General features: G+C 43.1%; 2 protein-coding genes across 7 annotated transcripts in view; both read left to right on the top strand.

The window, feature by feature from the left end:
• The window catches only part of LOC146543448 (uncharacterized), a 30,174-nt gene extending 16,131 nt beyond the window's left edge, over positions 1-14,043 (top strand). For 2 of the 4 annotated variants that reach the window (XM_085235704.1, XM_085235702.1), the window contains exons 3-5: positions 5,234-5,292; positions 6,138-6,249; positions 13,536-14,043. In XM_085235704.1, coding sequence (XP_085091830.1) covers positions 5,234-5,292; positions 6,138-6,249; positions 13,536-13,582 — 218 coding nt within the window. In that variant the 3' untranslated portion in view covers positions 13,583-14,043. The other 2 variants (XM_085235703.1, XR_014886313.1) reach the window with 2 other exon arrangements.
• Positions 14,044-15,542: 1,499 nt separating this feature from the next.
• Positions 15,543-25,027, top strand: part of TMCC1 (transmembrane and coiled-coil domain family 1) — a 75,093-nt gene continuing 65,608 nt past the window's right edge. Inside the window, exons 1-3 of one of the 3 annotated variants that reach the window (XM_085235696.1) lie at positions 15,543-15,695; positions 16,991-17,073; positions 17,147-17,232. The gene's annotated coding sequence lies outside the window, so the exon portion shown is untranslated. Of the gene's footprint in view, positions 15,696-16,990; positions 17,233-25,027 lie in introns of those variants that run through there. The other 2 variants (XM_085235695.1, XM_085235697.1) reach the window with 2 other exon arrangements.

Here is a 25,027-nt window from a genome sequence, read left to right as displayed (position 1 = left end):
AATCCTCACAATCTCTAAATATGAGTTGGAAATAATTCTTATGCTGTTCTCTAGTCTGAAATTAATCTAGACAGTATATAGGTTTGCATATGTAGCTCTAGCTTGAATATAGCAGGAGCTGCTTGTTGCAAAAACCTCTTTCTGACTCTTTTAATGGGTATGCAGCGATGCTTAATGCATGAGACTGCGTAGTCATTGCCCAGTCTGCCATCTAACCTTTGTTTGCTTTCTCTCTATCCATGAAAAAAACCTGACTCCCAAATTTCTCTGGGCTAGCTGTGAGGGCTTGTTCTCCATTACAGTATCCTACAATATAGTCAAATGCTAATGCCATAGATTTCAGAGCTGCTGTTGTATCACAGTGAACCTCATAAAGAATTGCATTCACTTCACCCTAGTTGCTTTGCATTTCTGGGCGTAATAACTCCCTAAGAATTCTTATGGTATCACACCTGAGCTTAAAAAAATGAATGTACTGAGCTATAAATTAGTGTGGGCATTGTTTGAAGGCTTCAGTAAGTCTGAAATTCTGAGTAGTTCCTTAATCTCACTTTGTTACAGTTTTTTATTCATTTAATCACATTTTCTCGATTCTTTTTAGCGTAAAAGATTTGAACAAACCTAAACGTTGTGGCTAGCATCTGTCATGTAGTTTATTCTCTGTTGCTTCCCCAAGATAAGAAGTGTATGATGTAAGAACAACTCCCTTATTCAACTGCTGTACTGAACTTCAACTTGTGTATCTGGTGAAGTTCCTTGTTTTATAAACTTACTCTTGCAAAATGTTTGGGATATTTTTACATCTTTCCTGGGGCACCTTGCTCTGGTCGCATTTGGAGATAGGTAACTGAAGCACATTATTCTACTTTAATGCAGTCATCCCTCTAGGAATCCTGAATTCTAGAAGTTGCTATGGAGACAGCTCATCTTTTACTGAACTATAGGATAAAAAGATAATTGTGTGAAAGTGATGTACCAATTACCAGTGCATTTGTTACTAGTTTTGCTGAGAGGTGCTGAATGCTTAAGTGGTTTGCTCTAGGTCACACACTTGCTAAAGCATTCCTTTACTAAAATAGATTATTTTTTTCTTAGTGTATCAAAAGTCACATTTCATTTAAAGTGTTGCTTCCCTGACATCTGTGTGTTAGGCTGATAGAAATACTTCCACTGGCTATTTAAAGCACTCCAATCATTAGGTGCGTTACTTTATTTTTAGCATCCTACTTCTTTAAATTCTAACCTCTCGTTTATTTACTGAACTGTACTTCTTGCAGTGGCTGCAAGTCCATACTGTTCTGTTCAACCTCCTCTTATTAATAGCATTGCAAAATGAGAGTTATTTGCTAATGGAAATCAGAAGCAAATCAGCTCTTTTGTTTTCTCGGTGAAAATGTAAATGTGCAGCTTCTTTATATCGCTCCTCCCAGCTTATTCCCTGCATTGAACTAATCAGAAGATTTAAGAGGGTGGGTATTGTGAACAGGTGAACATCTCTCTTCCTGTGTGATCCTTCTAAAACACATTGGAGTATGTGAGTAGTCTGCTTGGCAGGTGGACAACATGCTGTACTTTTGTGACAGTCATAAGATCACTTCATCTGGTTTGCATAACATCAGAATGCTGAAGTGGTTTTAGCTGCAGTGATCTTGTTATAGTCTATATTAGAGCAAAGATACCCTTGTACAAGTCAGGAAAACTTTCAGGAATACTGAGAAACCTTTCTTAGGCTTGAAGAAAGCTGTTTGTCTATGAAAGCTTGTCTCAGTTCTAAGGACTGTAGAAGGACTTCTCATCCCCCCAAAAAGTCAGCTTTTTCCAATGATAGTCAATAAAATGAAATATATTACAACAAACACTATAACCTATGAATCTTGTAATGAATATTAATTATGTGTGAGGGCAGGATTCCATAGAGGTGTAGCTACATACTCTTCTAAATGTGTTTGCTAAGTTAATGGGCCTAGGTAGATTTTTCAGTAGATTTAATGATGCAGGAACTACATAGGAGGTACTACTTTTAGAGCAACCTATTTATTCAAGGAACATTTGGATATTGTGTTGAGGAACATGGTTTAGTGAGAATTATTTGTGATAGGTGAATGGTTGGACTGGACAGCTACAAAGAGCACAATAACACCATTGGATAGAGCACATTCCTGGCTACAACACACTATTTTCCTACATAATCACCACCATTAGCTGTGCATTTTCATCTACCATGAACCAGAGCCTGCACACCATGCTTGTAAAAATAAATAAATAAATAAAAATAAAAAAATCTGCACCAATAGAGGTGACCCACTGTTGCCAGTGCTGAAATGAAGCACCCACCCCTCACTGTGCTCACATCCACTGCTTGGTTCACGTGTCGATGAATAGCAGTGGGTGTTGTCTTTTCCACATGCAGGAACTCAATTCCACTCCTTTGCTTCGCATGCACTTCCATGTCAGACTGAGTCTCTGCTGCCAAAATACTGCTGCACCACCTGTCTGCCTCTGGCGACATGGGCCAGTGTAATGAAACAGGAGGCGTTACTCTCAGAGCAGCCCTTGGAAATTTCAGAAATGCAGCCCACTCTTGTCAGAGCCAGCACTAGTGTAAATGCTCCTTTGTGTACAACTAGATGAGCTTCATGAGAGTCGACAGCAGAGAAAGTCGCATCCCAGATGGCTTTGTTGTAGGTTACCAAAAAACACAAGCAGTGAAGATTAATGACACTTTTTCCGTTTATTACAGTACTTGGGAAGATAAAATCTAGGAGGGGAAATGAAGGCAACTCTTCTACCGTGGACTCTCTTTCCTCCAGTATTGGGTTCCAGTCTTGGTGCTGTTGCTTTCTGCAGGCATTGGTGGTACTCGATCAAAGGCCTTTTTTGAGGGAGCTCTTAGTTAAAGCTAGTAGACTGAATGGGCCTAGAAAACTGCTGAAATCATTAGAAGCTTCACTGGCTAAACCTAAATGTCATTTGAAGTGCGACCTGAAAATGGTGAGGAATAGAAGTAAAGGGCCTCCTTTGAAGGCTCTGATATTTTCAAATGATTCTCCTTTTAAAAAATTTAAAAAAATGGCAAAACTTCGTTTTAATTTTAAGACTAAGATTTTTGTAGTTCTGCAAACACAGAAGTGTTGAAGCTTAGTCTCCTGAATTCCTTGAAATAAATAGGAAATCCTTTGAGGAAACTTAATATAGGCAGAGATCAGGTATTCTGTTTTAAGTAATGAATGAGTAGTGAATGAGATGAGGACATTAATTCCTGTGAAGGGAAGCTTTTAATAGAATTACTGAGTAAATTCCACATGGAATGCACAGAGCTCCACTCACCAATTGGAATCTATAAAGGCAAGGGAAGGCTGTTATATTGGAGGGAAGGGGAAGTATCCTGCCTCGCATTAAACCTTTTGCTGAAAGGACTATAAATATCATGTTGCTTATATCAGCTAAATTGTTTTATAGTTTCATGAGGAATCAAAACCAAATTACTATGACATTAATCCTGCATACTGGCTTACTGATAGATGTTCAATACTAAGCAGCATATTATGGGATCAGAACTTGGCAGGCTTAATTGTATACTTAAGAGTCAGTCTAACTCACAGTTTGTTCCTTCTGGGATGGAGGCAGTTTGAAATTAAAGATCTCAATGGATTCACTGTAATGTTGTAATTATTTTGTAATTAATTCAGCAATGTTTATGCAGGGTCTTTTCTATAGTCTTCTCATTGAGAAGAACCCTGTGATTTGGGAAGAAAGTGGAAATCTTTAGGAAAAATATTGTTGTGCCATGTCTCTTGTTCAAGACACATTCCAAGATTTCTCAAATCAAATAATATCATTTAATTAAACAAGCAAGATCATGCCACTAGATACCCAAACCAGCAGCTTCCCAGTCTATTGTTTTTTCATAGCTGCTAATTCCAGCACTCAAGAGATCCTTGTTTTGTTCCAAGTGGGGAATTGATCCTTGGAAAAAGCAGCAGCTTGGCATACCTTGACAAAATTTTGCTTTCCAGTTTGGGAGAAATAAAAAGTATAGAAATATGAGATTGTATGATATTTCATGTGCTCTGACAGAAACAGTGGTCATCCAGCTTCCTTTTAAGAAGCAAGCCTGATTGACATTGTCAAATAGTTTGCAAAGTCAGTTGAGGGTCTGTAAAAAGGTCAGTAGTCCCCACTGCAATTAGGGAAGTCATGTACTTGTTTCTTCTGTGCTATTCCTTGTTGCTAACACAATCGTAATTATGATAGAGAAACCACGATTGGGTGTGAAAGAGGGTAAGTTTGGGAGCAAGAGAAAATGCAGTGAGAGATTTAGCCTTTGACATGAAGTGTTTGGAAATGTTGGTTTGGATGTTACGTTTCCAGTTCTTAGCTTCACCTATGTAGTCCTTCTGTCGAGTTCACTGGGAGTTATCAACACAGCATATTTGAAAATCCCACCTGATGGTCCCTGCTTGTTCACATATCAAAGATACAGGGCTCACAAGCTCCTGAAAATTTCACATACACAGTGTGAGCCCAGTGGTTAAAGATTAGAGGCCACAGCAGGAACATGAATAAGGAGACCGAGTGAAAGCAGAATGGAAAGCTCCAGAACTTGCCCTCGTGGCTGATAGTAGAACATCTTTCTTTAAAAATCTGGATGTTTATATTGTGGCTTTAAAATTAAATAATTTTATTTCTTCTTGTTGCTTGCTATTGCCATAGGAGGCAGCTATTCACTGGTGAGAATTATTCAACAGAACAATCTCGAGTCTTGCTTTAAGGATTCAACATTGCCCTCAAGCTCTCTACCATGGTCTGATAGCAAAGGGAAATGGGGCCAATGGCAGGACCCCATCAACAAGCCAGCTGCCTTTCTACCTGCCTGTACACAGCACCCAAGAGCAGCTATTCTCATAGGAAGTGCAAATTGGAATCAAATGTAGAGAGGAATTTTGGACAGGGATCTGATTTTACTAAAAACCAACTATTTCAGGAGCCTGTCGTATCAGCTGAGGCAGCCAAATTGGATAATGGTTGTTCAAGTGTTACAACCTTCCTTACTGTTGTTTCTGTGGATGTTCATATGCATTATGCATGGGTCTGTTACTAATGAACTGCTCCTGATTTGTCTCTATTTTCTTAGTAGTTACCATTTTATTTGGTCTACTCATTTTCTGAGAGCTTAAATTGGCTCACTATATGTTACTGCTCCTACACTAAGATTGATCACTTTATCTCCTAGGTTACATGTCATTAAACGTTCTGTGGTGCTGCAACAATGAAGATCAGAATCCTGTTATGGTAAGTGCTATACAGATAGTGTAATGATGCATTACAAGTGTATGAATGAAATTACTGAACGTAATTGCAGAGTATGTTTTAGATTGGAATGGACCTTAAACTTACCACTAGCCCCAGTCCCTGCTGTGGGCTTCTTGCTCCCTCCAGCTCAGGCTGCCCAGGGTCCCATCCAGCCTGGTCATGGGCACCTCCAGGGATGGGGCTTCCACAGCTTCTCTGGACAACCTGTGCCAGGGCCTTACAGCCCTCTGAGTAAAATTTCCCTCTGACATCTGACCTTAATCTCCCCTTGTTTAGTTTAAAACTGTTCACACTTGTCCTGTCGCTGACACACTGTGTAAAAAGTCAGTCTCTCTTCTGTTTATAAGTTTCCTTTAAGTACTGGAAGGCCACAATGAGGTCTCCTCAGAACCTTCTCCAGACTGAACAACTCCAACTCTCAGTCTGTCTCTATTGGAGAGGTGCTCCGTTCTCATGGCTCTCTGGACCTGCTCCAACAGTGCCACATCTTTCTTTTACTGGGGGCCTCAGCCCTGGACACATTACTCCAGATGGGGCCTCACAAGGATAGACCAGAGGGGTGCAATCCCCTCCCTGTCCTGCTGCCACTCCTCTGTTGATGCGGCCCAGAGTACAGCTGGCCTTCCAGCCTATAAGCACATACTCAATATGTTATTTCAAGGGTTTTGGGAATCAGGGCTAGGTATAATCAATTTGTAAATTTCCCTTCAGTGTTTCAAAAGGATTTGAAAGAAGGAAGAGGGTCATTATAGATTCTGTCAAGGAGGTCTTCCTACTTATAAGGACAAGTGTTTAGAAAGTTGGTTTCTTGGCCTTACCTGCAGGGTGAAGACAACAGGAACTCCTCCAGAAGTACTTTTCTATTGGAAGATCTAAGCAAGCAGCAAGCGATACAGTTTCTGTTAGGCCCTCTCCCTCACCCGGTCTTCAAAGCCTGTAAGCAAACAGAATAGTTAGTAGCTTTTTAATTCTATCACTTCTACCCATCACAAATGGCACCAGGGAAACAGGAAGTTGTTACTTAAAATTCAAGCCATCATTGTGTCAAGTGTATGGATTGGTGGCCAGAAATCAAGCAAGAATGCCTGCGTCTTGTACCTGGTTAACCACAGAAGCCACCAAAGATGTAGCACAACTCGGAGATGTGCATGTTCCAAATATGTGTTTAAAGATTGTGCAGAGTACAGTAGGTCATTGAGTGCCTTCTTTGGAGGGCAAGAGAATTGCCTAGGAGAGGGTGAGGGAAGTTCACAGGTGCTCATTTTAGAACTGTTCCCCTGCCCATCGTTCCAAGTCATTTAGATGTGAAGCTTGGTACACAACGAAGAGACTTAGGGGCAAAGATAAAAAAGGAAGATCTGCACAATATGTTGTTCAAGTTAGATGGTTTTCATATTGTACTACTAGTTATAAAAAGACAAACCTTTATGAAATTTGCATCTTTATAATAACTTTCATAGTCACTGTAATAACAATAGAGTTCTACACCGGTGCTTAATGGGTTTGTTTGCAAACAAACAGCACAAAGTGAGACTCAGTGGGTGTTCAGCTGCTTTTTGGGAATAGTGATTATAATTAATGCTGTTCTGTAGGCCAAATAATAGGCATTGAACTTTATGAGACAATAAAGGCGCAGGTGTCAATGAGATGCATGCTGAGGCCAGAAATAGTACAGACTTTAGGAATCTGTGATCTCTTGGTTTCCTCTTCTCTTTTGCCCAGCTGGCACACTGTGCATCACAAGGGAAGTTGAGTGAGTGAACTCTTTACAGTAGAAGCTACTTAAATCATTTCATACCTGCTTCTGCTGAGAAGACTCTGAAACACGAAGCCTACATGCTTCTCAACTCTTCTGTCAATATGCAGCCCAGACCTTGTGAGCTGCAACTGCCTATGAACAAAGATGCATTTACATTCAGTTAAAGAATGGCTTGAAGGTGAAAACTACAGCAGCTAGTGTATTTTTATAAGCATCAAGATGGGAGGCTGTATGGACATTTGGTTGGAAGGAAGTTTGGGGATTGGGACAGCTATATTCTATTTCTCCCACTTCACTTGCTCTGTGACTCAGGGATGCATCAAGACAGAAATCTAGCTATAGTTAAAGTCATAGTCAGACTTTTCATAAGTGAAATAAATTTGAACCTTAAATACCTGATTTTTGTGTTTCCTTGTTTGTGGCTGCAAACAAGGGCTAGTGATGCAAGCCATGACTCCTTATTTTTATGCAGTGCTTTGAAAGTCTCAGATGGTGACAGGAAAAGATAAAAGTATTTAGAAAGCAAGTTTAATTCACAAAGCCCAGTGGGTCTGACATGCAAATTTCTGTCAAGAAAACAGTAAATAGGAAAGGTGTGTTTGAGTGGACTTGCATGAAGCTTTGGTGTGACTGTTTGTGATATGAACACTTTCTTGGCTCAAGAACAATGATGTAAAATCCAGCTAGATGAGCAGTTTCTCAGCATTCTTTCTACAAACCACTGATGATTTTCATAAACAGCTTTCTCTTCCTCCAGGCACTAGTGCTCGTCTCTTTCTTTCTTTGTTTATAGCTGCTATCCAATTCAAAATGTTTCATGTTGGCACCTAAATCCTGATATGACAGAATTCTAGAAATGCATTCCTGGAGCGGATGGTGATGATCTTCGTGTCCTTTGGTGTAGAGATAGCTGTATTGCATCAGTGGTTTTCAACTTGTAGTATGAGACAATGCAGGGTTTGGAATGACTTCAAAAGGATGAGTAAAAGGTCATTAATAAAATCAGTCCTTTTAATAAATTTGTTCTGTAATGATCTGTATCTTCCCTGGAAAATGCTTATAGACCTACAATTGGAAGAAGTATGAAAAATATCTTAGGAATCCTTTTTAGATCTACATTTCAATAATGGTTTGATTCAGAGAACTGTCATGGAAGCTGCAGAGTTAAAACTTCAATAACTCTTACGTTTTTGTAGCTACTGCTGAAAAATATGACTCAATATTTTGGCATTTTGAGAATAAGTGGCTCATCAGGGACAAGAAGACTGTTTTTGAAATATGTTTTAGAAAGCTTCATCAGTAATCGGTGGTTATTTCTGAGCCTTCCATGCTAACATTGTGTAAGCAATGCTTAAGTCTTAAGAAAATTATGGAAATGCCAAGGGTTACCTGGTAAACAAGTGGTGTAATTGGTCATTCTCTCTGCTTTATAGACACAGTATCTTTTTGTCATTTCAATAACAAATGATCTCTAGGCTTATATCAGAGTAAATCTTATTGACCTTTTACAGGCACTTATGCTTTTATTGGAAAACAGTAACTTCATCTTCATTAAAATCACTTTTAGATCTGTTTGGGGCCAGGTCCTTAGCAGAGATATTCCATAAGCTGTCATACTTCCATATTGTCATAGGAATAAAGAAGACACGTAGCAATTTTTTTTACTTGAAGGTATGTAGCATTAATCAGTGCAGTCTGTAATGGGGAACTGAGAAACACCTCTAGATAGATGTGAATGTGTCATGTAGCTTAACTGCAACTAGCTTATATTAAGTGTTTCACATCTCCAACTGAAACTTTCTTCTATCTGTGGCAGTTCAGCTCTGCACCTTAATGTGATTCTTTGGAAAGAATTTGGGGGCCTCAACCCAACACACTGCCCTTGGCCTCACTTATGTATGCATTTGTCACTTTTCTGCTGGACAGCAGTGATTCTGATCTTACTATGAGATGCTTAGAGAATTCTGTAGAATGAAGAATTCTTAACATCCATCATCACTTCTTCCTATGAGCACATCACACCAGGTCCAGGGTGTGCCAGGTCTTCCAATAGCGTAAAGGGAAATACTGGTAAAGCACTGTAGATTTAAGAGCAGAGATGATCCTGCAGTGACCTGCTGCTTAAGAGGCACTTATATTTTGCATTTCTGTTTCCTTTTGGCACTGTGAAAGGGTGTCTGATTTAGAAAAAAAAAATGAGCACAGGAGTCACAAGAATCAAAATTGTTTAGTTTGAGAAGCTAAGCATGTGGCCCAAGTGCAAGAGGTGCTAGATACAACCAAATTTTATTCTGCTTTATAAACACTCCTGAGTATTTATGACTTTTCAGAAAATGTAAGAATAAAATCAGAATGCATAAAATTTGAGCTGAATGCTGGTGAAGAAATCAAGTAATAGAAGTCCTCCTAGTGCAGTAAAGTGTATTGTAATTGACTTGATTACTCTGAGAATTGTAAAGCATCAAATGCAATGATGTTATTTCTTTCATAATGCTAGAGATGAACTAAACCCATGACACTGAGCATATACGTGGTGGAATGCCATATCCTGCAGCACTAGATGAAGTGCCGTAGGTAAGCGTCACTGAGTGGAGCTAAGCACAGATGGACAGGTGACATAGAGTGTCTCGGCTCCAACAAATTAGTTCATGTCACTGAGTGAGTGCACTTTTGAGGAAAAATTTCCAATCATCTCCATTTACAACACTTGGATCACATCACAAAGCATCTTTGCTTCCTACCTCCTCATAACTTTGAATTCTAATTATCAACAAATCTCACACTCTTATAGGATACACACTCAACTGTGCAGCTACTGGGAAGTGTCAATGCAGAAGGATTTTTTCTGGATTGATTTTTCTTTTAGATGCTTCTAACCAAGCAAAGTGACTGAAGTTGAAGTTCTTCATCTTGGGTCAGTGGCCATTGTTGTGATTCTCAGAAGTTTAAGCTTGTCTTGTTCAAATGCGGTTTTTATTCCAGAAATGTTGACACAACCCCTTTAGCCTGTCTGGCAACAGGGACAGAGCACAAATGATGAGCAGTTTCTGCTTTAAAGAGACTCACACATCCAGCTAAGGAAAAACAATCAATGATCATTTAGATGTTTCTGACTGAACAAAATGTCTTTAAATTAAGTCTCTCTACTTCTCAGGTGAGATTAGAAAATAAGAACACTCCAGCTTCCTAATTTAGCTACTAAACAGAGACAGCATTTTATTGGGTTGTTTGGCTGGGTGGCAAGCCTTACATTGCTATGAGTGCTCTTAGGGAAGGATTTTTTCCTTAGAGTATCTATCACATTTAGAAACTACCTTTAGGGGAGCCTAAGGACCAATGAGAAAACTAAAATACTTGATTGCTGTCCTTGTTATTAAGCAGTAATTTAAGCAGATATTTCTCAGATTGTTATGTTAGTTCAAGGAATTGTCGCGCCTTCTTCCCATGTTCTCGCATGCACAAGTTGTAGCAACTGCTGGGCTCCAGTGGATTCAGCTCAGCATAGTGATCAGGTGAATCAAGAAGAGTCAGGACTCTTTGGCATGGAACTAGCCGTTCCCAGGACTAAGACTGACATTTTTACTCTGTGTTCATTCTGGTGTATTAAGACCTGTTTATATGGTGCAATTAATTCTAGGATTGCAACAAACTATGCTATGTTCTTTGCTTATTTTATTAAAGGTTATCTGCTCATTTAAAAAAGGAAGATCCCAAATGCTTATTTAATTACTCCTTGCCAGAGAGAATTTCAGAGCTGCTGGGTCTGTTCTATGACTTTGTTTTTCATGGGATGCTTCCACATCATAATTCAATTACATTTAACTATGAAGAAGCAGTGAAGCGTGCAGTAAATATTATTGTTGCATTAGCATTTAATTTAGATAAGTATTTCCACAAATGGGAAATTGGGGCACTTTTTCATGATAGTGCTACCCCATGTAATAATTGTGGTTTGTACCTCAAGACAGATTCTCTGACCGTGCAGATCCCACCTTGGAAAGCAATCCATCACTGGGTAAGGTGAGGAAGAGTAAACAAAACAGCAGCATTGGCAGTGCACCTCAAACACCCCGTAGTTTACAGGCAGGAGGAGACATCTATTCTGATTCTCTTTTTGACATGGATCATGGCACCTGCAGGTAGCTCATATCCCAGCCTTTCTTCCTCCTCAGAAGTAACACAATGACCAAGAAGGCAGTTACTCATGTTGGAGGGAGACAGCTAGTTGTTGGAAGGAGACAGCTATGTCTTTGCTTTCTTTTGTCCTTAGATTGTTCAGAGTTGCCTCTTAGGAGCTGATAAGCTCCCTCTCAGAGCTGTTTTATTAGATGTCTGAAAACAGCATGCCAATTATCTGAGTGGATGTCAAGCAATCTTTTTTTAGCAGTCATTCTTTTATCAGAAGAAAATCTAAATTCTCTTCATGCACTCTTCTTGCTTTGATAACATCCCTTTTGCAATTTGAGGATGGTAGAAATAATTTCTAAGGGTAGATTTTTGGAAAAAAAAAAGCGAGAAAGAAACAGTGTAAATCGCTAGCAGGGGTGATGCGAAATGGAGCTCTGCACAACTTGCTTCACTTTTCAGCAGGGCTTAATCCCATCTTTGGTTCGGTATCTCATTATAACTACTTATTTTTACTTGAAATAAACCATAAGCACTAGTGCCAGGAATTAAAAGCTTTAAAAAATCTCTGCTACCCATTTGAACTACAAAAGGGGAGCTGCCAAATTGCAAATTGCAATAAATATCAACAAGTTGCATCTAGTATGGAAATAAGAACTTGAGTGATTAAGAATTGATTTGCAAAGCAAGGATTGCAGACTTGTTTGTTCTCCCACACCTGCGCTCCACTTTAGAAGTAGAATGAAGTAAGGCATATCTAATGCACCTTTCCCCTAATTGAGTAATGCACTCAAAGGAATACAACCAGCAGAGGCTTTTAAGATCACGCCACAATTTGCCCAATTATCACACCTAATGACAACACATTGTTCCTGCAAATGTGTCTTTATTCCCTGGTAGGTTACATTTCCTTTCAGCCTTCTACCTATTGATTCAGCAGCACCTTGTGTGGAACAAATTTCTTTGTTGGCAAGTCTTGATTACAACCCCAGAAAAATATTTTATGTCCTCAATATCCAACCAAGTACGTAAGAGAAAGTCAGTTTAGCATCCATGGATGCAGGTTCAGTGCTAAGATATTAGAACAGTGTAAAGAGCTGATAGTCAATTTAATTGCTTCTTTTTCTAAGTGATATTTTATTTAAAGACACTTCATAACCTCCAGCACAAATAGAAATTACAGATTTTATTGGTTCTTTTGGCTTTTGTCGCTGTGCTTTCACATTTCTGCTACATAGGAGGGTTTAGAACAGAAGGTGGGCTAAAGTTCTTGGGATATGGCCATTATGTAGGCAATTCTAAACTTAAATTAGTCATTAAAATTTGCAACCTCATGATTATTGCTTTCTGTGCTCCCGGCATTTCTCATGAAATACTCCCTTTACAGTTGGCTGCTTCTTGTAAGAGTATTGTTTCATTCTCACAGAGGTTCTTACCAGTAAATTGAACTAGGGGAGTATATATACAGGCCTTGTATTTTTCTTGTGAAGCCTAGGAGCACTGAGTCCTTGCGAAATGTAATTGAGCGCGCTGTATCCACTTGCTGTCCTCCACAGACTTCATTCTCTGCATTCATCCTCGGTGAGGTGGCAGACCTGGTAAGCTTTACTTACACTGAGAAATGTAAATGTGTTTTTCCTCTCTCAGTACGTAAGAACTGGAAGTTGTTTAGTACTCACTGTCATAAAGAGAGAAACTTATCATGCCACCAAATCATTGCTCCCAAGCTGTCATACTGAGTATTGATCCTTTTTTTCTGAGTAAGTGAGCCCTGTGGTTGATCATCATCATTCTAGGATGTCTCGTTCTAGTGAATGGATCAATAATGTCTTCAGTGGCCTGCTTCTGTGTGCTCCCCTCTGCTGTTCAGAGGCTGTCAGTGAAGCCAGCTGCTCACCAAGGGGTGGAGAGCCCAGAGCTGCACGTGGCAGGGCTGACTCAAAGCTGCAGAGCAGAATGCTGCACTCTTACTAACTCACCTCAGTGTTACACATCTGCTAACCTTACTGCCGAACCTTTCTGTGAGACTATTAGCTTTCGTTAGTGGCAGAACAAGGGCGTGTGTTTTGTTCGGGACTTCTTCGCTTCCTCAGGAGTTGTGGTTTCCTGATTTTGATTCAGCGGTACCTTGTGTGGAACAAATTTATTTGTTGGCAAGTCTTAATAAGTAATTGGTACAATTGGGTAATGGGGTAATACAGATCCCATCTTTTGCCTAGGTGTGATAACAGAGGAAACAACGACATTTGCTGTAAATTAGTATTAGATCTGATATAACCGTGTCTGTGTGAAAGCTTAGATAACTGCTGATCCCTTCCATCCGCTTAAATCCTTTTAGCACATTTACACATTTGGAGTCTAAGAAATATTCGCATCTGCCTTTGACATCTACCGCCGTGCCGGATCGATGCCGCCTGGGAGTCCGTTCCGCGCCCCGGGCCCTGCCGGCTTCGGGGTGGTGCTGCCCCCTGGCGGCCGCCTGGAGAGGACACGCGCTCCTCCAGGCGGGGTGAAATGGCTGCTCCGCCCCGCAGCGCACCTCCTCCCCCCGCGCTCGGGTAACGCGGGGTGCGCGGTGCCCTCCCGTCTCGAGCACCGAGCGCGTCCCGGACTCGTGCAGCGGAAGGCGGCCGTGGGTCACGCACCGTGCTGCGCGGCCGTTACCGCCTGTGGTGAAGGCGAATTGCGGGGCCTGAAATATCGCAGAGGCTTTGTGGTTCGTTGAAAGTTCAGGAGCTCACAGAATTCCTTCGGGGCGGGGCCGTGCCGGCATCGTGCAGCGAGGGGCCGGGAACAGGAGGTGGCACTGCTGGATAAAATAAAGCGAAAGGATTTTTCAAAGCATATACCGGGACCGCTTGTTGTGCTCATCCTGCAGCAGCTCTTTGTTCTCTAAGGGGAAATAAAAAGCTCCGGGGTTTTATCCTGGTTCTCTGAGGAGCGCTCGGGCCCACCGGCAACGTGCTCCAGCAATGCTAGGGCACGAATGGATGCAGGGCGAGGTGCAGTCAGGCGTGCTTTGGGCCTGCCACGCTCCTGTGGGAGCTGTGATGCTGAGGGTATGCTGGACTGGGCCCTGTTTTCAGGGCTTCAAACTGCCTGTGCGTGGAAACGCGGAAAACACTCCCCTACTGCTGGCTGCTGTCATGCAGTTCGGTTAATAGTGAATCCATTCTCTTCGACTAGGCTCTCTTAGCCTTTGCTCAAATGACAGGTGCTCCAGTCCCTTAATCATCATTGTGGCCCTTCAATGGACTCTCTTTTTTTTTGTCCTGGAGTGCCCAAAACTGGGCACAAAAACGTGGTTCAACTTCACAAATCCCCTTGGCTTTTGGTTATCAGGACTACTTTAAAGAACGTGTTCCCTGGAAGTGGGCAAAAGCATTGCATTGTAGGCCCCATGTTCGTCTTCATGCTTTTTATGACTGAGTGTTAATCCCTTCAGAGCGTCCTTCCTTGTTATTAAACTATCATGTCAGCTTTTCTCATCAGTGTCCCCTTAATACTATCTACATACTCTGGAACCATTACGTTCTACTAGATGTGTTTTGCTGCTCCCCTTCCTTCCCTGTTCCTTGAAATGTTCCTTGAAACCCTGTTATATGCTGCCTCAGCAATACACGTGAAAGTGACTTGGGACATTTGCCAGTCATCTTTGGCTTCTGTGAACTTCTCACTCACGTATTTCTGGTCTCTATTTGCATGTTGTCAATATCTGTTGGAGTCTGGCCTTTGCTTTCCTTAGCTAGTGAATCCAGAGATAGCCCCAGACAAGGCCTTCAGAGGCAGAAAACCTTTTTTTTTCCTTAACTGCTCAGCAGTTTGTAAGTTTGTCCTTCCAGCATCAGTAAGTTAGTAATGCTGGTGCTTCACTTGCAATAGCTACATTGTTTGAAGAGCTTCAGAGAGTGGATCCGTATTTCTAACTGTTGATACTAGTAATGTTACCTTCAAATTTGGAACTTTAGTGTAGGTCCTGCTTACTTACAGGAGGCAAAACCATTTGAAAATCAAAGTCAATTGCTTTTCATTATATTGTTGCATTGCATCACTATCTAGAGAATGAAGTTGAGCCATTCAGGAAACTATCTGTAAAAACTGGGCACTTTCTGTTGTGACTTCCATCGCCGTCACATTGCAGCTCAGAAGAGAGAGCCCTCCAGCTTCTCTGTAGAACAGAATCATACCGGGCGGAGTCGGTGCTCGCAGCGAGGCCCGCGGCAGCAGACGCGGCGCTGCAGGTCGGTTCGGGCGGTGCCGCGCGGCGCCGCGCGCCCCCTGGTCTCAGCGCGGGGCCTCTCCAGCAAGCGCGGCAAAGCACGTGACGCACGCGGCATCTCGGGGGCGGGGTCGATGTGGGCGTGGCCTCGCGCGTCCCTGCGCCTCCAACGGCGACGGCGCGGCGCGCTGACGTCGCGCGGCCCGGGCGAACGTTGCGGCGGCGGCGCGCGGGGATGGAGCGGCCGTCGGCGGCGCGGCGGGGGCGCCTCGCTCGGCGGTGGGTGAACCGCGGGCGCCGCCGCCGTCGTCGTCGCTCCCTGGGGCCGCGGCGCGAGCGTGGCGGGGCCGATCTCCGCGGGCCGGGCCGGGCGCCGAGGCCTCCGCCGCTCGGCCGCCCTTTCGCGCCGCCGCCGCCTCGCGGCCGGCCGGGTCCTCCCCGGCTCCTGCCCGCGGGAGTTAGGCGGGGGCGGCGCGGCGGGGGAGCGGTGCGGGAGGGCCCCGCCCGGAGCGTCGCGCGTCGCTCCTGGCCTCGCTGTGCGCGTCGGCAGCCGAAGGCGCGGGGCGGCCGAGCGGAGCCCGCGCGTGGGGGCGCAGCGCTGTGGCGGAGCCGGGGAGCGGAGGGCCGCCCGCAGCCCCGGCTCTGCTGCATCACCCGCGGGTCCCGCGCCGCGCTCGCTGTCCGGGGCGAGGCGGCCCCGTGGCAGCTCGTTCTGTGCGCGTCCGCTGAGCTGCGCCGTGGGTGGGGGAATCTGCTCGGTGTGCGGTGGTAAGGAATACGTTGAGGCCAGTGTATTTCAGAACGAACAAACAAACAAACCAGAAGTTTTCTTTTGTGCCCCCCGCAGTGTGTATCCCATACAATTGTTTGGTTTTTGTGGACTTTTGGTCTTTTGTTTTTTTTTCCCCTAGGAAGCTCCCTCGTTTGAGCTCTGTTAGCGTCTTATTTGGTCATGGGTAAAGGTGCAGTAACCAAAGGAGGCACTAATCCAGGTGCATCCGCAGCTCTGTAGCTCCTTCCCTCTGCAGGCGTTGCTGCTGTGTGCTGCCTGTGCCCTCCTCGCACTGTGGGCAGTGCTGGGATTTGTGCTGAGCGAGGTGGTGGGAGCGGCGCAGTGTGTAGGGCTGCATTCATTGCCTGGGGATTTCCATTTTTCTATAGCAAACAATGGGAATTAAGGATTTCTGCTGCATCTCAGTCCCGTTTTTTAACGAATGAACGGTAGAACAGCCATTCTAACTGCTGATGTGTTCCTGTATATTGGAAGCTTTGTCTGAAATATGGCGCTCTGCAGTGTGATGTTATGCTTATACTGCTTGTGCTCCCTTGTGGTCAGACTTAACCCAGGTGCTCCAAGTTTTTTCTCTTCGAATTAAGTTATTAGGGTGAACTACTCAGAATAGGAGACAATACTAGAAACAGTCTCTTGACATTAAATGTGCCATAGCTGACAGAAACCCACTGTTTCAAGTCAGAGTAGATTCTTCTCTTTGAAGGAGATGGATTTGCCGTGATGCTTTGTTGCTGGTCAGATGTCAATGTTTTTTTCTTACTGTGCTTATTAATTTTGGCAGGTCTTTGTCCTCTATGAAGAAGCTTTGTTGCCAAGACTCGCTGTGAAGATGACCCACACTACTGAATGCAGTTGTCTGCAAATGTAGGAGCCAACAAATGCTATGTCCTGCCTTCCCCTGACTTTCCTCTTTCTCATGGAATATATATTTCTAAAGTGTTTCTAGATCTTTACTGAAGATGTTTGGATTATAGCTATGAGCATATCTATGCAAGGAGATGAGCAAGCCTGAGCAATGCTGAGGTATGTATACCTTTTGTGTCCCATAACACATGGGTAATCAAAATTTGCTATTGAAATCAATAACAAATATGTTTGGAAAGTGAACCTTTGCTAAGTGTTCAAGAATGGCAATGAACAAGGGCTGTAAAATGTGCTGTCTGTGCAGAACACAAGTCATTGGGTCTTGGGCTCCCTACGTGCTGTAGATGGCCAATGTCTGTTATGTGTTGGAGGAAGAGGAATAGTGGGAAGACATGTAAGGAGAAAAACATCTTATCACAAAGAATTGGAGCATGCTACTTCTCTTTTGGCATAGCTAGTCTGAAAGATGAATTAGTACACATCAGAGAAATGCTGCTCTAATACTGTTCTGAAAGGTAACTAAAACATTTCAAAGTATGTTAAAGAGCGCTGAGATACAGAGCTGGGTGGTAGTGTCATTGGTCCGACTTAGGAGATGAGCTGTGATGGGAATTCTGTAGACACCTATGCTTACAGTTTCTTCGGAGAGAAATTTGGCAGATTTCAGTGTTTCTCAGAGCTGCGTGCACTGGTCCATCTCTCTCAGTAAATTCCTTGTTGGCCCAGTTTTTCATCCTGGAGCTGTTGGCTGTGATTTTCCTGGAGGTTAGTTGCCATGGTAATTATCCTGATAGGAAATAAATATGCTTTTTATAATCTCTGGATATGGTAATGGGGAGCAGAAAGACTGTTGGCCTTCTTGAGAGCAATAGAAGCTGCAGACCCATGGAGGCTTAGTGTTGGTAAATCACCACCAGTAGGAGAGAGCTGAACAAGTGCCTGATTGTGGGTGAGCAGTGGCAGTGATGAATAACATCATTTGGTCCCTGAGTAAAGAACAGTGGTAGAGTACATTACAGTGAGTCTGAGTAATGGTTAAGATTGGAGAAATGGAAAAGGAGTGACTTCTGCTCAGAGTCTGTTACGGTGGAACTTACTGATTCAGGTCTAGAGTGATTTACTGACTCAGTGAAGTAAAAGCATTTTTGATGGAAAAGAACCTTTCTAAAGGATGTGGCCATGGTGATCCTATGTGGTGTGAGATTTGGGTTGAGATAACATCTGGATTCAGTCTTGAGCTGGTCCAGCAGCAGGGTTGTGGTGGGAAAACTAAAAGTAGAAAGGACTGTTCACTGGTGGGGAGGAACAAGGTAGGGAACATATAAGCAAGGCAGTGGCACCTATTGAGATGCACCCATGAGAGTGGTAAGAGAACTGGCTGATACCATTGCAAAGCCACTGTTGGTTATCTTGGGAGGGCTGTGCTGATCAAGGAGGGTCCTAAGGACTCAAAGAAAGCAAGTTCCACCCATCTTCCAGAAGGAATCTTTTTAAGGAGAGAACCATGAGTGGGTCAGTCAGCTCACCTCCATTCTGGGAAGGGGATGAAATAAATAGTGCTAGAAGCAGTTTTCAAGCATGTTAAAAAACACGGAGGTGATTATGTCTATTAGTCATTATGCCCAACCACCCTGACAGTTTCTACATGGAGATGACTGGCTTGGTGCATTTGATTGGCTCAACTGCGGTAGAGCTTTCAATGCTCTGCCTTAACTTTCTCATAGGTAAACTGAGGAAATGCAAACTAGATATGTGGACACTGAGATGGATGAGAAATATTGAGGTAGTTTGCCATCCTACTTGTTGTCTGCGTATCTAATTGCTACACTGCTTGTGAGGATTGTGGTCAGTGGCAGGAAGGCTCTGCTGGAGGCCTGTTGCTAGTGGAGTTCTGCAGGGTTTGGCACTGTGTTCAATCCTGTTTAGCCTCTTCATTAATGACCTAGATGGTGAGGTTTGAGTGATAAGGTAATGTAAGCTACCAACTTGACTTTAAAGAAAAACTAAATCATAGCAAAGTTGCTACTTTTTAACTCAATCAGTGGAAAACTTTCACATAGCTGACAGCAAAAGCAGCTGAGTCAGTAGGAAAAGCACTGTGATTGTTCTGCACCAAATGGCTTGCTGGTGTTAGAAAATAGAAGTTTTCAGGTCCGTGCTGCTCAAAGATCAGAGAAGGAATGCTGGTTTTGAGTCACTGGGGGGAATATCTTACCAGTCTGTGCCAGATTAGGTCAGCTGTCATCTTCCACAAGTCAGTGTGAATGTGATGCTTTCCGAAACCCAGGATAAGGACACATGTTAAAATCACACACAGCCTGGGTTGCTGGTAGATCTCTTTCTTTGCAAGCCTTCTGATGTAACATGTATTAACCCTCTTGTAACTCCAAGCCTGTAATAAAGCTTTGTCTGTAGAACTAGAGGTGTTAAATCTTGTCCTCTGTGCTGGTGTTGCCACAGATGGATGTGCTGGGAGCTGCAAGGAGAGGCAGTCTCTTTCTGACCAATTCTTTTGACTTCCTCTCTGTAGTGCCCGAAATAGCTGTGCTGTAACCTTTTATCTCTTCTTGGGAAGTGGGATGAAAATAGCTGTTTTTCCATTCTTTGTGGTTCACTTGTTCCTGACATTTGAGTCAGCTTTGACACATAGTAGCAGCATCTCCTGGCAGAACTAAGGAGCATCTCTGAACTTTCTCTACCACACCTCCTTTCTCTGGTGGAAAGTTGCTGCCAAAATGCTTGGCATGGCCTGGTAATGTATTTTTCCAGAGTCTGGAACATGTGATTGAGATAATGGCAATAGCAAGAGTGGATAATAGGAGTGTAACTGGCCTCAGAAGGAGATACTTAAAGGAATGAAATCGGTTCCAGTGAATGAGCTTTTTGACAAGAGGGAAGCTAAAACAGCCTGGATTAGTGCTTTTCAAATTGCTCCTGTAAATAATTTGGTATTTGCAGGGAGGCTGTCAGCATTGCACTCAGTGCAGGCTTCTGCCTATGAAGGAAATTCAGGACATAGATGGTCTTCAACCACACCAATGCAACAGTTGCCTCTGCCACACTGAAATTGGAACTCTTTACCACTGTGTATCCCTTCAACAGAGAAAAGTGATTATAACAATTTAAAGCAGTTCCTTTGGATACTGAACTGTGGCATATTTTGACAAGCAGTGCTTAAGGCTGCACTTTAAAGGAAACCTATTTACGAGTGCATGTTACTGTAGCTGATTTTTATTGTCCTGGTCCTTAATTTTGAGCTCTCCCCATTTCTGAGTTGAGAAGGGAGCAGAATACCAGTGGAAATGGCAATTTTCTGGTTTATGCATTTTCCTAAAGCGTCAGGCCTCAACTCCTGTCCTTCAACTCATCCTGGGGCTCCAGCAGAGCTGAGTGCCCCTCTGCTGGGCTGTGTGCCTCGCATGCTTTCCTCGTCATCTCTCCCTTGCTGGAATGCTGAGTCAAGACGTTATTACTTGTGTGCTATTTCATTTGTATGTTTTTTAATATGCAGATCCTGACTGTTCTTCTAATGAGTTGTAATCTCTGGTTTCAAATAGTGGGCATGTGCAGATATCTAATGAAGAAATGACTTTTTGCTAATGATAATATTAGCCAATACCTCTCTTTCGTAATCTGGTTTATTTGTTCTTTGTTTCCATATCCTGAGCTCTCTTATTTTTTAAAAACCCACCATCTTAAATATTTCCTTAGTATTTCTTTACTCTTTCTCAAAGAGGAAAGTAGTTTCTTTGTTTACAAAATGCAGTATTTGAATAGCAGAAAAGAAATTACTTTTGGTGAGTCCTTGTTGAAGATGATGCGAAATCCCATGTCTCCAGCTGCTCTGGCTGTAACTGCAAATGTAAGTCTTTTGGTAACACCACTTAGGAGTAATTGTGATGTGTTTCTGCACTGCTTCCATTCGTTACAACCAGCAATGTGGTCAGTCTTCCCCAGCCCAGTGTCATCCAGAGTTGAATTAATTTTCTTGTTTTGGTTTACATCACAGCTCTGTAGGCAGCCGTCCCTACCACTAATGGAGTGGTGGGATGTCAGCATGGGGTTGGGAAATAGCTGCAGGAAGGCAGTGCATTCTTTAAGTTGCTCTTTGTCGTGCTGGTGGTGCTGTGAAATCCCAGCCTCACATCCCTGCCTGCTCAGACTGGAGGTGGTCGTTCCCAGGCTCTCCCTGGGTGCTGAGTTCAGAACATGCAGCTGAGCTTCTTGCACAGCATATAAACGTGATTGTAACTTTTTTGCTGTTTAGCAGCAAGCAGACATTTGTAAGAAAGTGCTGCATTTTTGGCTTTTCTGTCCATCTGTTTTTCAAGGAAGGATGTGGCTTTCCTGAAACATTGCTAGATGAGGGTGGAAGTGTCAGCTCTCAGCCTCATCTTAGCAAACTCCACAGCTGTGAACTGCAGCCTTCTGTAGCTACTTCTGCTGAGTGCTGTGCTGGCCACAATGTGAAGTTGCTGATTTTTAGTCTGTGCTCTGAAGAAACATTTGCTATGAGGCAAGTTTCCTTTCACATCTTGTAAAACAGGCCAGCTTTTAAAGAATCTTTATATATGCCCAGATCCATAAAGGTCTTTTTTTCTTGCAAGGTACCTGCAGGCTGTATTTTCAGTGTTGTTTCTGAGCTTTTAAATCCATACACATCTATTATTTTTTTTTTTCTTTTTTTGTGTGGATGATGTATACAGTTGGGAATGTTGGGAAAACAATAATCTAGTTAAGTCTTTCTTTAACCTTGGTTTAACTTTCTTGAGACATTGATTTTATGAAATCCAGTGGGAAATAGCCTTGCAGTGGCTGTGGTAGGCTCCAGGGAAGCACTAAATGCTACGTGCTCGTGAGCAAATTGGAAGACGGGCAGCAGTGAGAGATGATGTGGATGTGGCATTAATCTTAAGGCTAAAGCTGGTTTGATGCTCTGCTCCAAAGGTCTTGGATAACCTTAAGGCAGCTGCTTGACCTTTGTGTTTTTTATCTGAAAACTAGGGAAGTAGGAGTAATGCAATATAATGTAGTGGCGTTCCAAGGGTACGTAAACCACTCGCGTGCCACGGTGAGTTAAACCTATCTCCGTTTTATGCAGTGAAGTTTCATGGGGATGCTTAACAGAAAGTTAGTACTTCCTAGAAGGAGGAGCAACAAACCGCTGGGCTACAGAACCAGTGCCACTGCCACGCCGTCCGATCATTGCAGAGTGCAGCACTGTGCTCTTGGAAATCTTCTAATGGGTGTACAAGCTGTAGGCTGCAGGCTGCAATGCTTGTTTTGATTTCTGTGTGAAGTTTGTAGCATGTACAAAACCAGGATGTCCAGACATTGGTACCTCAGTGTTTCTGGAGGAGTCCTGACCTCTGCTTGGTACCTTTAAGTCATTGCCTGAGCTCGATGACTGGAATGTTCCAAGTGGTGGAAGAGATTCCAGTACCAACTGGTGATGCTGCAAAGCAGTGGAAGCGTTCCTGAAAAAGTCACTTCCTTGAGCCAATGCAGCTTCCTTGTAAATGAGAAAAATGACTAGTCTGTGACTTTTTATGTATTTTACTTTCATGTGTGATGTCCTTACTATAAAGTTCTAACCTTGCAGAACAGCTGTTGATCTTCATATAAGCAGCAACCAATGGGCAGTGCTGCTTTCAGTGCAGCAGTAATTTAAAGACTGTGCAAGGGTGGTGCTGAAAGTGTTTGACTCCAGCATGGGTCAGGTGTTCAGGAAGATGTTTTCTAATTAACTGGAGGGAGCAAAAGTTATCTGTTGCTTGTCAAGGGTGTTCGGTGTCTGTTAAAATTACATTTGGGTTACACAGATTCTCTTACCTAAAGAATTAATATTTGAGCTTTGAGGAACAGAAAACTGCATTAGCTTTGTTGATGAGCAGCAGCAGATATAAAGTTAGAGGAAGGAGCAGTTTCATCAGGCTGTGTGTCTGAGAAGAGCATGGTGCTGATAGATCACCTTCTGGTGGATCTGTGGCCATGTTACCGTTGTGCAGCAGAAGCACTTGAAAAGTTGAGGAGTGCAAGGAGTGGAAGTGGTGACTACATTGGGATGTGCTGAAGCATGACATCTTCTGATGTGCTTCTCCCCACTTCCTACCAGAGGAGAATGACTTTTAGTGCCTTCTGTGAGACCTCAGGGAGGTTCCTGCCATTGGCCACCCTTACCAAACCAGGGTGGATTGTCTGTCTGGTTTAGGCCTGCGAGGACCCAAGGAGGAGGACTGTATGTCACATGTTTTCTGTGGGCTCAGAAGTAATGCTGTGTTTGCTCCCAAATATCTTAACGCATTGCTCCGCGGCTGTAATCCGTGCACAGACATAGTTAGCATCTCTGCTGTTCTACTGATGGTGTGGAGTGAGTTTGTGTTGTTGGGCTCATACAAGTAACAGGTGATTTACTGTGTAAGCTGTGGGGCTACTGATCAATTAATTGATTTATAGTGCATGTATCGGTTGACTTTAGTTCTTCTTACCATAAACATAAATATGTGTTCATAAAATTCAGTGCCTTTGCATTCTGAGTTATTCAGGAGTGAGATCTATATGCATTACTTTCAAAAGAATCCAAGTATTTTTCTCTATCTAAAAATACTTAAAAGGCACTAAAAATGCCTTCACCAGTATCACCCTCAGTATTCTCTCCTTCAGCTTGCTGGAAGGCTCGTATTTTGCATGTAGGAAAACATCAGGCACAGACTGACGTGCTGAAAGCCTCATAACAGGACTGACTGCCACTTTAAGCCCAGATGTCAGTGGCTGGGGCTGTTCAACCACCAGACTGCATTCCTGCTGCATCTGTGGTGTGAGAAGGGAAAGCAAGGGCAGCAGAATCGGCATCATTCAGCTGAGTTCCTTTCTGGCATCTGGATACTGCTGGGAATAGGGTACAGGGTTTAGGAAAATCGTTAGACACAAATCAGTAAAACTATTGCTATCCTACTATGCTGGTCCTGTAGCATTATACAGTTGGCAGTAGATCTCTTGATATGCCCCACGTCCCCTGCTTCTATTGCAGTGGCAGTTACTCTTCACCCAGTGCCTCCCATCTCTCTGTTTGGCTCCTTATCCTGAGCTGCTGAATTAATTCAGTCAGTTCCCTGGGGCATGCTGCCTGCTGCTGTGCACCATTTGCACAAGTGTAGCTGGCTTTGGGCTGTTGCCCTTTTCCGAAGTCTCAGGCACAGAGCCTCAACAGAGATTTGGCTTATATTACACATACCATGAGCAGTTTTTCTCATCTTCCAGCTGGATTGCTTACTGTGCTGAGCATCCTGTTCCTGCCTTTCAATTTGCTCTTTCATCCACACTCCATTTACTTTCCTACACGGAGTACTTCAGTGTCAGGAATGTGGCCTGGTGAGGGGCAGCCCTATAGATGTAGTTTTCTGGGCTTCACTAGAATTCCAGATCCTTTCTGGCATGAATTTTGGAGGAGGAACTGTCTTGAAAACTGCTGATGTTCTTTCCATTAAAAACAGTGTTGTTTTTTGGCCCTTAAGTTTGTCCTGCTGCTGGCTCAGCTGTAACTTTGAATTTAATTTCTACTTTTTTTTTCTTGCACTTTTCCCAAATTCTTCATTCTCAGATTTTAAAGATCATTCTATCAAATCATAATATCTAAATAAAAAAATGAAGCTGGTTTCTCCATGTGCTGAGCTGTCTTGCTGTTATCCAGTCGTTCTTTTTGCTCAAATTATCACTCTGTTGCTGTTGTCTTCCTCCTCAAACGTTGTCCAACCCTCAGCCCCAGAATATTACACCTGTTCTGGTTTCCCCCGAGTTCCTCTTGCTGACAGGATTACTTTTGAACGCTCAGAGCTCTGTATCCATTTTTACCCTGCTGCTTGTTGCTGCTGAACGATGACACTTCTAAAATACGTTAACCTTTCCATGGATATAAATCACTTGCCGTGGTTCCCAGTTACCATTATGTGACTAC

This window comes from Meleagris gallopavo, chromosome 14 (genome assembly GCF_905368555.1).
Source record: "Meleagris gallopavo chromosome 14, MGAL_WU_HG_1.1, whole genome shotgun sequence".
NCBI lineage: Eukaryota > Metazoa > Chordata > Aves > Galliformes > Phasianidae > Meleagris > Meleagris gallopavo.
Note: the sequence above shows the minus strand (reverse complement) of the source record. Positions and strands in the feature narration are given on the sequence as shown.